The sequence below is a fragment of the Notothenia rossii genome (genome assembly GCF_949606895.1).
Source record: "Notothenia rossii genome assembly, chromosome: 4".
Classification (NCBI taxonomy): domain Eukaryota; kingdom Metazoa; phylum Chordata; class Actinopteri; order Perciformes; family Nototheniidae; genus Notothenia; species Notothenia rossii.
The window spans coordinates 96,110,326-96,122,825 of NC_136902.1; the positions used below are offsets into that span (position 1 = coordinate 96,110,326).

The 12,500-nt window shown below is 46.6% G+C and overlaps 1 protein-coding gene across 1 annotated transcript in view; it reads right to left on the reverse strand.

The window, feature by feature from the left end:
* masp1 (MBL associated serine protease 1) overlaps window positions 1-12,500 on the reverse strand; it is a 70,534-nt gene that overhangs the window by 54,748 nt on the left and 3,286 nt on the right. The window contains exon 4 of the mRNA XM_079676628.1: window positions 9,564-9,692. Within this exon, the coding sequence (XP_079532754.1) occupies window positions 9,564-9,692 (129 nt within the window). The remainder of the gene's footprint in view (window positions 1-9,563; window positions 9,693-12,500) is intronic.

The following is a 12,500-nucleotide window of genomic DNA, read 5'->3' on the forward strand; positions in this document are numbered from 1 at the left end:
CTATTCTCACGCCAAAAACAAGAATACCAAAGACTAGAAACGGTTTTGAAAACTTTTGTCACGTAGTGATCGTCTTCTCAATAGAACATCTTTGATAATGTCTTCTGGCCAATCTGAATCAAGATGACGGCGTGGTGTTTTTACAGGAAGTCCCGACGAAGAATACTTTTGCTGTAGTACATCTCTATATACATCCTGTTGATAGAAATCAACACGTAATGAAATAAGAGCCCACGGTTTGATGATTGATAGGTGTGTGGGCTGTCTTTCATTTTGACTCACAGAACAATGGGGGCTATCCACCCTTATCCACAATGTAAAGTCATTCACACAGCCTCTTCCCTCTTCTCTCTGTGAGGAGCAGCAGGTGCAGCTTTCAGAACAAAGTAACACAAAACTAAAATGGCATTCATTTTTTTAAATATGTCGTGTAGTAATAGATGTATTTATTTTCTTCTCAAGAGAGCACCAGAATGTGCATTTTATGTTAGTATTTCAAAAAGTTTCCTGGGGGAGAATCCCCCCCCCCCCCCCCTGCAGGGGTTGGGTTTTCAGCATGTCAGATCTTTCACTTGTGGGGAAATTGCAGGATTGGCTTCAGGTCGCCCTTTTTATTTACTACAAGACAAATGTGCCTTTTTATTTCATACAGTTCAATTTGGATTGAGACAGGGAAATAATCTAAACCTCACGCGTGGCGTTTCACTGTCAAGGGGAGCGTGTGTGTAATTACATTCCAAATACTGACTCGAGCCCCACCTCTCTATGGGTTAGCCCTACCATAGATTACCCAACACAGATATTCCGGAGATACTGCCGACCCGCATTGATCAAAGATCCAGTAGAAATGATAAAAAAGTAAAAGTCTGCTGCTTATTGTTCTACTTGGCCAAAACAAAGTCAAAGAGCATATGAGAGTGAGAGTGTGTTAATTCATATATTTGGCAGTTTGGAGTAAGTCTGTAGATTTGTGTGTGTGTGTTTCATGTATAAGCCTCTCACGATAATGAATTTTGTTGGATACATTTTCCTTGAAATTATTGCGATAAACGATAATATTGTCGGCACCGTTGTATGAGCATTTTAGACCACTGACATCATGATAATATATAATAATAATTCAAGTACATTCTTTAAAACTGCTAGTCACATCCTCAAGTAAATGGCAATGTATCGAGTTCATTTTTGTTTATCGTACGATAAGTCAATTAATTGCTTATCTCGACAGGCACACAATAAAACAGTGTGTTTGACTTTCATTCGTGAATAATTATAATAATAATAATAATCCTTATATTTATTATAGCGCTTTATCAATGACATGCAGCGTTTAGAGAACATTCAGCAGCTTGAGGAGACATGCAGCGTTTACTGAAAGCTGCAGAAACCAAATGCTGCAAATACAAAACGCTGAAGAAGCTCAAAATACAACAGAGGCCAGGGGACACTAAAGAGTGAGGCACACAGCTGGGAGACCAGGGGACACTAAAGAGTGACACACACAGCTGGGAGGCCAGGGGACACTAAAGAGTGAGGCACACAGCTGGGAGACCAGGGAACACTAAAGAGTGACACACACAGCTGGGAGACCAGGGGACACTAAAGAGTGACACACACAGCTGGGAGACCAGGGGACACTAAAGAGTGACACACACAGCTGGAGAGCAGGGGACACTAAAGAGTGACGCACACAGCTGGAGACCAGGGGACACTAAAGAGTGACGCACACAGCTGAGAGAGCAGGGGACACTAAAGAGTGATGCTAACAGCTGGGAGACCAGGGGACACTAAAGAGTGACGCACACAGCTGAGAAAGCAGGAGACACTAAAGAGTGATGCACACAGCTGGGAGACCAGGGGACACTAAAGAGTGACGCACACAGCTGAGAGACCAGGGGACACTAAAGAGTGACGCACACAGCTGGGAGACCAGGGGACACTAAAGAGTGACACACACAGCTGGGAGACCAGGGGACACTAAAGAGTGACACACACAGCTGGGAGACCAGGGGACACTAAAGAGTGACACACACAGCTGGGAGACCAGGGGACACTAAAGAGTGACACACACAGCTGGGAGACCGGGGGACACTAAAGAGTGACGTCCACAGCTGGGAGACCAGGGGACACTAAAGAGTGACACACACAGCTGGGAGACCAGGGGACACTAAAGAGTGACACACACAGCTGGGAGACCAGGGGACACTAAAGAGTGACGTCCACAGCTCGGAGACCAGGGGACACTAAAGAGTGACACACACAGCTGGGAGACCAGGGGACACTAAAGAGTGACGTCCACAGCTCGGAGACCAGGGGACACTAAAGAGTGACACACACAGCTGGGAGACCAGGGGACACTAAAGAGTGTGCCGCACCCTGTGGGCCATCTAAGCTAATTTACAGATGGCCCTGAGCCCAATAGAGATTGCCTTGAAAAATGCGCGCAGACCAAATGACGCACGAAGGGTTTGGGGGGCCTCCCCGAGAACACTTAGATGTTTGCAGGTCTTAGATGCTGTCTGGTGCATTCTCTAGACTGAATTATAAGATGAACCAGCACAATATTATATTGTACAATTTCAATTTTATTCTTCATTTCACTTGTTTGTTTGCTCTTGTTTGTGTTTGCTCTCTTGCATGCCCTGCATAGCTATAAGAAATACTTCAGTTGTTGGTCAAGACACTTTCCATCTGATGAAGGCAAATGCCTTCCCAGATGTAGAAAAGTAGAAAACATTACATTCAGTTGTAACTGCCAAAACAAACATTATTTACACTATTATGGCCCCTGTTCAAAATGTTTCTAATGTTATCTACTGTAAATTGGTCGAACGAATGCTTCCTCATCCGGAAGCTGACCGAGCAGACCCGAGCAGCAGTCGAGAGGAGCCGAGCGCATCCACAAAGCACACAACATGGCGACGTCAGAGTTCCCGTTAGCCGGCTGTCACTACCTGATCCGTCCCCCTGCCCGATCTGTACTGCGCATGTGCGAGATGGTCCGCCATATTGGAGAACTCCGGACGGCAACCCAAGTAGGACACTTGACACAGTGGCTTTTGGCAAAGCTCAAAAAGAAAATTCGAGAGAGAGATGAGTTATTGTTATCACAACGTTACTTCACTATTATTTAACAACTCTTTTTATTGGGTTCTTTCATTTGGGGTTCAGTTCATTGTCAGAATAAGTGAGAAATTAATTTAACTTCTGTTAGACAGCTATATGCCATACATGTTTGCATACATTCACAGTAAATATTTATTCAACATGATAGCTGTCTAACAGAAGTTAAATCCATTTCTCTTCGGTCAAAAAGGTCCGGTCAAAATAATTTCCCTTTAGCGCAATACCGCTTCAGTTGCGCCAGTTATGTGACAGACAAGAAGAGTATGTGACAGACAAGAAGAGTCAATTCTAATGTCTAACAATTAATGTGGAGAAAGAGATGTCCTGTATGGGTTGATTGTGGGCATGTAAACAAATGCATAATGCTGCGCTATACTTTGTGGCCTCACCCGGTTGCATAGCGACACTTATTGTTTAGGTGTCTTTTAATAAGCAGGTAGTCATATAATTAGCTAGAACTAGCTGGGTCTGATCGATATGGACATAAACGTGAGTGAAGTCTAATCTGACTGGAGAGAGAGATCAGCTGCTGCTGACGAGTCGACACGCAGCTCTGCATGATCACATGCAGCGGTGAGCGGACAAAACACACACTTCAGGTTAGAATATCAGACGGAGCTATTTTAATGACCTCTCAAACTACCGTAACTAGTTATAGATATGTTTAGTTTTACTGTCGGGTCAGTCATTACTGATCCGCGAGCTGCATGAGACTGGCATAATAGATTGCCCGATCGGGCAACCAGCAGGTGAGGCTTCATGGCCCGAGCTAAATACTAGATGGCCCCGGGCCATCGGGCAGCCCTTAATGTTGAGCCCTGTCAGAGGACACTGAAGAGTGAGTCTCAGGTTAGTCTCAGGTTGGTGTCAGGTTAGTCTCAGGTGAGTCTCAGGTTAGTCTCAGGTGAGTCTCAGGTTAGTCTCAGGTTAGTCTCAGGTTAGTCTCAGGTTAGTCTCAGGTTGGTGTCAGGTTAGTCTCAGGTGAGTCTCAGGTTGGTGTCAGGTTAGTCTCAGGTTAGTCTCAGGTAAGTCTCAGGTGGGTCTCAGGTTAGTCTAAGGTTGGTGTCAGGTTAGTCTCAGGTTAGTCTCAGGTAAGTCTCAGGTTAGTTTCAGGTTAGTCTCAGGTTGGTGTCCGGTTGATCTCAGGTTAGTCTCAGGTTAGTCTCAGGTGAGTCTCAGGTTAGTTTCAGGTTAGTCTCAGGTTGGTGTCCGGTTGATCTCAGGTTAGTCTCAGGTTAGTCTCAGGTTGGTCTCAGGTTCGTCTCAGGTTAGTCTCAGGTGAGTCTCAGGTTAGTCTCAGGTGAGTCTCAGGTTGGTCTCAGGTGAGTCTCAGGTTGGTGTCAGGTAGGTCTCAGGTGAGTCTCAGGTTGGTGTCAGGTAAGTCTCAGGTGAGTCTCAGGTTGGTCTCAGGTGAGTCTCAGGTTTGTGTCAGGTTAGTCTCAGGTGAGTCTAAGGTTGGTGTCAGGTTGGTGTCAGGTTAGTCTCAGGTTACTCTCAGGTAAGTCTCAGGTGGGTCTCAGGTTAGTCTAAAGTTGGTGTCAGGTTAGTCTCAGGTTAGTCTCAGGTTGGTGTCAGGGGTTGGTGTCAGGTTAGTCTCAGGTTAGTTTCAAGTGAGTCTCAGGTTGGTGTCCGGTTGGTGTCAGGTTAGTCTCAGGTGAGTCTGAAGTTGGTGTCAGGTTAGTCTCAGGTGAGTCTAAGGTTGGTGTCAGGATAGTCTATGGTTAGTCTCAGGTAAGTCTCAGATGTGTCTCAGGTTAGTCTAAGGTTGGTGTCAGGTTGGTGTTAGGTTAGTCTCAGGTGAGTCTCAGGTTAGTCTCAGGTTAGTCTCAAGTGAGTCTCAGGTTGGTGTCAGGTTAGTCTCAGGTGAGTCTCAGGTTAGTCTCAGGTTAGTCTCAAGTGAGTCTCAGGTTGGTGTCAGGTTAGTCTCAGGTGAGTCTCAGGTTAGTCTCAGGTTAGTCTCAAGTGAGTCTCAGGTTGGTGTCAGGTTAGTCTCAAGTGAGTCTCAGGTTAGTCTCAGGTTAGTCTCAAGTGAGTCTCAGGTTGGTGTCAGTTTAGTCTCAGGTTAGTCTCAAGTGAGTCTCAGGTTGGTGTCAGGTTAGTCTCAGGTTAGTCTCAAGTGAGTCTCAGGTTGGTGTCAGTTTAGTCTCAGGTGAGTCTCAGGTTGGTGTCAGGTTAGTCTCAGGTTAGTCTCAAGTGAGTCTCAGGTTGGTGTCAGTTTAGTCTCAGGTGAGTCTCAGGTTGGTGTCAGGTTAGTCTCAGGTTAGTCTCAAGTGAGTCTCAGGTTGGTGTCAGGTTAGTCTCAAGTGAGTCTCAGGTTAGTGTCAGGTTAGTCTCAAGTGAGTCTCAGGTTGGTGTCAGGTTAGTCTCAAGTGAGTCTGAGGTTAGTCTCAGGTTAGTCTCAAGTGAGTCTCAGGTTGCTCTCAGGTGAGTCTCAGGTTGGTGTCAGGTTGGTCTCAGGTTAGTCTCAGGTGAGTCTCAGGTTGGTCTCAGGTGAGTCTCAAGTGAGTCTCGGGTTGGTCTCAGGTTGGTCTCAGGTTGGTCTCAGGTGAGTCTCAGGTGAGTCTCAGGTTAGTCTCAGGTGAGTCTCAGGTTGATGTCAGGTTAGTCTCAGGTTAGTCTCAGGTTGGTCTCAGGTTGGTCTCAGGTGAGTCTCAGGTGAGTCTCAGGTGAGTCTCAGGTTAGTCTCAGGTGAGTCTCAGGTTGGTCTCAGGTTAGTCTAAGGTTGGTCTCAGGTTGGTCTCAGGTTTTTCTCAGGTTGGTCTCAGGTTGGTCTCAGGTTAGTCTCAGGTGAGTCTCAGGTTAGTTAGGGTTAGTCTCAGGTGAGTCTCAGGTTGACGTCAGGTTAGTCTCAGGTTAGTCTCAGGTTGGTCTCAGGTTGGTCTCAGGTGAGTCTCAGGTTGGTCTCAGGTTAGTCTCAGGTTAGTCTCAGGTGAGTCTCAGGTTGGTCTCAGGTTGGTCTCAGGTGAGTCTCAGGTTGGTCTCAGGTTAGTCTCAGGTTAGTCTCAGGTGAGTCTCAGGTTGGTCTCAGGTTAGTCTCAGGTTGCTCTCAGGTTGGTCTCAGGTTGGTCTCAGGTTAGTCTCAGGTTAGTCTCAGGTGAGTCTCAGGTTGGTCTCAGGTGAGTCTCAGGTTGGTCTCAGGTGAGTCTCATGTTGGTCTCAGGTTAGTCTCAGGTTAGTCTCAGGTTAATCTCAGGTTGGTCTCAGGTTGGTCTCAGGTTGGTCTCAGGTTAGTCTCAGGTGAGTCTCAGGTTAGTCTCAGGTGAGTCTCAGGTGAGTCTCAGGTTGATGTCAGGTTAGTCTCAGGTTGGTCTCAGGTTGGTCTCAGGTGAGTCTCAGGTTGGTCTCAGGTTAGTCTCAGGTTAGTCTCAGGTGAGTCTCAGGTTGGTCTCAGGTTAGTCTCAGGTTGGTCTCAGGTTGCTCTCAGGTTGGTCTCAGGTTGGTCTCAGGTTAGTCTCAGGTTAGTCTCAGGTTAGTCTCAGGTGAGTCTCAGGTTGGTCTCAGGTGAGTCTCAGGTTGGTCTCAGGTGAGTCTCATGTTGGTCTCAGGTTAGTCTCAGGTTAGTCTCAGGTTAGTCTCAGGTTGGTCTCAGGTTGGTCTCAGGTTGGTCTCAGGTGAGTCTCAGGTTAGTCTCAGGTGAGTCTCAGGTGAGTCTCAGGTGAGTCTCAGGTGAGTCTCAGGTTGATGTCAGGTTAGTCTCAGGTTGGTCTCAGGTTGGTCTCAGGTGAGTCTCAGGTTGGTCTCAGGTTAGTCTCAGGTTAGTCTCAGGTGAGTCTCAGGTTGGTCTCAGGTTAGTCTCAGGTTGGTCTCAGGTTGGTCTCAGGTTGGTCTCAGGTTAGTCTCAGGTTAGTCTCAGGTGAGTCTCAGGTGGGTCTCAGGTGAGTCTCAGGTTGGTCTCAGGTGAGTCTCATGTTGGTCTCAGGTTAGTCTCAGGTTAGTCTCAGGTGAGTCTCAGGTTGTTCTCAGGTTAGTCTCAGGTGAGTCTCCGGTTGGTCTCAGGTGAGTCTCAGGTTAGTCTCAAGTGAGTCTCAGGTTGGTGTCAGTTTAGTCTCAGGTGAGTCTCAGCTTGGTGTCAGGTTAGTCTCAGGTTAGTCTCAAGTGAGTCTCAGGTTGGTGTCAGGTTAGTCTCAAGTGAGTCTCAGGTTAGTGTCAGGTTAGTCTCAAGTGAGTCTCAGGTTGGTGTCAGGTTAGTCTCAAGTGAGTCTGAGGTTAGTCTCAGGTTAGTCTCAAGTGAGTCTCAGGTTGCTCTCAGGTGAGTCTCAGGTTGGTCTCAGGTTGCTCTCAGGTTAGTCTCAGGTTAGTCTCAAGTGAGTCTCAGGTTGGTGTCAGGTTAGTCTCAAGTGAGTCTCAGGTTAGTCTCAGGTTAGTCTCAAGTGAGTCTCAGGTTAGTGTCAGGTTAGTCTCAAGTGAGTCTCAGGTTGGTGTCAGGTTAGTCTCAAGTGAGTCTGAGGTTAGTCTCAGGTTAGTCTCAAGTGAGTCTCAGGTTGCTCTCAGGTGAGTCTCAGGTTGGTGTCAGGTTGGTCTCAGGTTAGTCTCAGGTGAGTCTCAGGTTGGTCTCAGGTGAGTCTCAAGTGAGTCTCGGGTTGGTCTCAGGTTGGTCTCAGGTTAGTCTCAGGTGAGTCTCAGGTTAGTCTCAGGTTAGTCTCAGGTTGGTCTCAGATTGGTCTCAGGTGAGTCTCAGGTGAGTCTCAGGTTAGTCTCAGGTGAGTCTCAGGTTGATGTCAGGTTAGTCTCAGGTTAGTCTCAGGTTGGTCTCAGGTTGGTCTCAGGTGAGTCTCAGGTGAGTCTCAGGTTAGTCTAAGGTTGGTCTCAGGTTGGTCTCAGGTTTTTCTCAGGTTGGTCTCAGGTTGGTCTCAGGTTAGTCTCAGGTGAGTCTCAGGTTAGTTAGGATTAGTCTCAGGTGAGTCTCAGGTTGACGTCAGGTTAGTCTCAGGTTAGTCTCAGGTTGGTCTCAGGTTGGTCTCAGGTGAGTCTCAGGTTGGTCTCAGGTTAGTCTCAGGTGAGTCTCAGGTTAGTCTCAGGTGAGTCTCAGGTGAGTCTCAGGTTGATGTCAGGTTAGTCTCAGGTTGGTCTCAGGTTGGTCTCAGGTGAGTCTCAGGTTGGTCTCAGGTTAGTCTCAGGTTAGTCTCAGGTGAGTCTCAGGTTGGTCTCAGGTTAGTCTCAGGTTGCTCTCAGGTTGGTCTCAGGTTGGTCTCAGGTTAGTCTCAGGTTAGTCTCAGGTGAGTCTCAGGTTGGTCTCAGGTGAGTCTCAGGTTGGTCTCAGGTGAGTCTCATGTTGGTCTCAGGTTAGTCTCAGGTTAGTCTCAGGTTAATCTCAGGTTGGTCTCAGGTTGGTCTCAGGTTGGTCTCAGGTTAGTCTCAGGTGAGTCTCAGGTTAGTCTCAGGTGAGTCTCAGGTGAGTCTCAGGTTGATGTCAGGTTAGTCTCAGGTTGGTCTCAGGTTGGTCTCAGGTGAGTCTCAGGTTGGTCTCAGGTTAGTCTCAGGTTAGTCTCAGGTGAGTCTCAGGTTGGTCTCAGGTTAGTCTCAGGTTGGTCTCAGGTTGCTCTCAGGTTGGTCTCAGGTTGGTCTCAGGTTAGTCTCAGGTTAGTCTCAGGTGAGTCTCAGGTTGGTCTCAGGTGAGTCTCAGGTTGGTCTCAGGTGAGTCTCATGTTGGTCTCAGGTTAGTCTCAGGTTAGTCTCAGGTTAGTCTCAGGTTGGTCTCAGGTTGGTCTCAGGTTGGTCTCAGGTTAGTCTCAGGTGAGTCTCAGGTTAGTCTCAGGTGAGTCTCAGGTGAGTCTCAGGTTGATGTCAGGTTAGTCTCAGGTTGGTCTCAGGTTGGTCTCAGGTGAGTCTCAGGTTGGTCTCAGGTTAGTCTCAGGTTAGTCTCAGGTGAGTCTCAGGTTGGTCTCAGGTTAGTCTCAGGTTGGTCTCAGGTTGGTCTCAGGTTGGTCTCAGGTTAGTCTCAGGTTAGTCTCAGGTGAGTCTCAGGTGGGTCTCAGGTGAGTCTCAGGTTGGTCTCAGGTGAGTCTCATGTTGGTCTCAGGTTAGTCTCAGGTTAGTCTCAGGTGAGTCTCAGGTTGTTCTCAGGTTAGTCTCAGGTGAGTCTCCGGTTGGTCTCAGGTGAGTCTCATGTTGGTCTCAGGTTAGTCTCAGGTTAGTCTCAGGTGAGTCTCAGGTTGGTCTCAGGTGAGTCTCATGTTGGTCTCAGGTTAGTCTCAGGTTAGTCTCAGGTGAGTCTCAGGTTGGTCTCAGGTTAGTCTCAGGTGAGTCTCCGGTTGGTCTCAGGTTGGTCTCAGGTTAGTCTCAGGTTGGTCTCAGGTTAGTCTCAGGTGAGTCTCAGGTTGGTCTCAGGTTGGTCTCAGGTTAGTCTCAGGTGAGTCTCAGGTTGGTCTCAGGTTAGTCTCAGGTGAGTCTCAGGTTGGTCTCAGGTTAGTCTCAGGTTGGTCTCAGGTTGGTCTCACCTGTGCAGGTTCGGTTGTCGGCATGCAGCTGGTAACCGTAGCGACAGGAGCAGTAGAACCCCCCGATGAAGTTGTGACAGAAATGATCGCAGAGGAGATCCTCGTCAGCAGCAACGCACTCATCCACATCTGCAGGGAGACAGGTAAACAACAACAACACTTTAATAACAACGACAACACATTATAACAACAACAACACATTATAATAACAACAACACATTCATAATAATAACAACAACATCAACACATTAATATTAACAATAAAACATTAATAATAGTAAACTACAGTGAATTATATTTAAAGTGGAGTAAACAAAGTGATGAACAGAGAGACCAACGAGGGTCTCCAGGAGAGTAAACAAAGTGATGAACAGAGAGACCAACGAGGGTCTCCAGGAGAGTAAACAAAGTGATGAACAGTGAGAGTCCAACGAGGGTCTCCAGGAGAGTAAACAAAGTGATGAACAGAGAGACCAACGAGGGTCTCCAGGACAGTAAACAAAGTGATGAACAGAGAGAGTCCAACGAGGGTCTCCAGGAGAGTAAACAAAGTGATGAACAGAGAGACCAACGAGGGTCTCCTGGAGAGTAAACAAAGTGATGAACAGAGAGAGTCCAACGAGGGTCTCCAGGAGAGTAAACAAAGTGATGAACAGAGAGACCCAAGAGGGTCTCCTGGAGAGTAAACAAAGTGATGAACAGAGAGACCAAAGAGGGTCTCCTGGAGAGTAAACAAAGTGATGAACAGAGAGACCAACGAGGGTCTCCAGGACAGTAAACAAAGTGATGAACAGAGAGAGACCAACGAGGGTCTCCAGGAGAGTAAACAAAGTGATGAACAGAGAGACCAACGAGCGTCTCCAGGAGAGTAAACAAAGTGATGAACAGAGAGACCAACGAGGATCTCCAGGAGAGTAAACAAAGTGATGAACAGAGAGAGACCAACGAGGGTCTCCAGGAGAGTAAACAAAGTGATGAACAGAGAGACCAATGAGGGTCTCCAGGAGAGTAAACAAAGTGATGAACAGAGTCCAACGAGGGTCTCCAGGAGAGTAAACAAAGTGATGAACAGAGAGACCAGTGAGGGTCTCCTGGAGAGTAAACAAAGTGATGAACAGAGAGACCAGTGAGGGTCTCCTGGAGAGTAAACAAAGTGATGAACAGAGTCCAACGAGGGTCTCCAGGAGAGTAAACAAAGTGATGAACAGAAAGACCAGTGAGGGTCTCCTGGAGAGTAAACAAAGTGATGAACAGAGAGACCAATGAGGGTCTCCTGGAGAGTAAACAAAGTGATGAACAGAGAGAGACCAACGAGGGTCTCCAGGAGAGTAAACAAAGTGATGAACAGAGAGAGACCAACGAGGGTCTCCAGGGGAGTAAACAAAGTGATGAACAGAGAGACCAAAGAGGGTCTCCAGGAGAGTAAACAAAGTGATGAACAGAGAGACCAAAGAGGGTCTCCAGGAGAGTAAACAAAGTGATGAACAGAGAGACTAACGAGGGTCTCCAGGAGAGTAAACAACGTGATGAACAGAGAGAGACCAACGAGGGTCTCCAGGAGAGTAAACAAAGTGATGAACAGAGAGACCAACGAGGGTCTCCTGGAGAGTAAACAAAGTGATGAACAGAGAGACTAACGAGGGTCTCCAGGAGAGTAAACAAAGTGATGAACAGAGAGACCAACGAGGGTCTCCTGGAGAGTAAACAAAGTGATGAACAGAGAGACTAACGAGGGTCTCCAGGAGAGTGAACAAAGTGATGAACAGAGAGACCAACGAGGGTCTCCTGACCTCTGACCTCTCACTATCTGTTATCAGCAGATCTATAAACACACATGTTTCAGGGTTAACTTGATCAGACGTGTTTCTCCACAGGAGTGATCAGTGCTTATTGTTTAAACCCATCATTTATATATATTGTTAACTTGGGGATAACTTATAAATTACACATTACACATCTGCCATAGTTCTTTATTCACAGAGCCCTGATGAGAAGACCTTTGGACAAACTGGAAGACCTCTGACAACGAAACCGAATACGTGACTTGGATCATAAATATATATATATATATATATATATATATATATATATATATATATATATATATATATATATATATATATATATAACATCTTCCAGTTTTCACACCTCTCCTAGCAGTATCAATACTAATTCAGCTCACACAGTAGTTCCTGTAGTTCCTGTAGTTCTCTATGTGTTCCTGTAGTTCCTGTAGTTCTCTATGTGTTCCTGTAGTTCTCTCTGTGTTCCTGTAGTGTTCCTGTAGTTTTCTATATGTTCCTGTAGTTCTCTATGTGTTCCTGTAGTTCTCTCTGTTTTCCTGTAGTTCTCTATGTGTTCCTGTAGTTCCTGTAGTTATCTATGTGTTCCTGTAGTTCCTGTAGCTCTCTATGTGTTCCTGTAGTTCTCTCTGTGTTCCTGTAGTTCCTGTAGTTCTCTATGTGTTCCTGTAGTTCTCTGTGTTCATGTAGGGTTCCTGTAGTTCTCTATGTGTTCCTGTAGTTCTCTATGTGTTCCTGTAGTTCTCTATGTGTTCCTGTAGTTCTCTGTGTTCCTGTAGTGTTCCTGTAGTTCTCTCTGTGTTCCTGTAGTTCTCTATGTGTTCCTGTAGTTCTCTCTGTGTTCCTGTAGTTCTCTATGTGTTCCTGTAGTTCTCTATGTGTTCCTGTAGTTCTCTCTGTGTTCCTGTAGTGTTCCTGTAGTTCTCTCTGTGTTCCTGTAGTTCTCTATGTGTTCCTGTAGTTCTCTATGTGTTCCTGTAGTGTTCCTGTAGTTCTCTCTGTGTTCCTGTAGTTCTCTATTTGTTCCTGTAGTGTTCCTGTAGTTCTCTCTGTGTTCCTTTAGTTCTCTATGTGTTCCTGTAGTTCTCTCTCTGTTCCTGTAGTTCTCTATGTGTTCCTGTGGTTCTCTATGTGT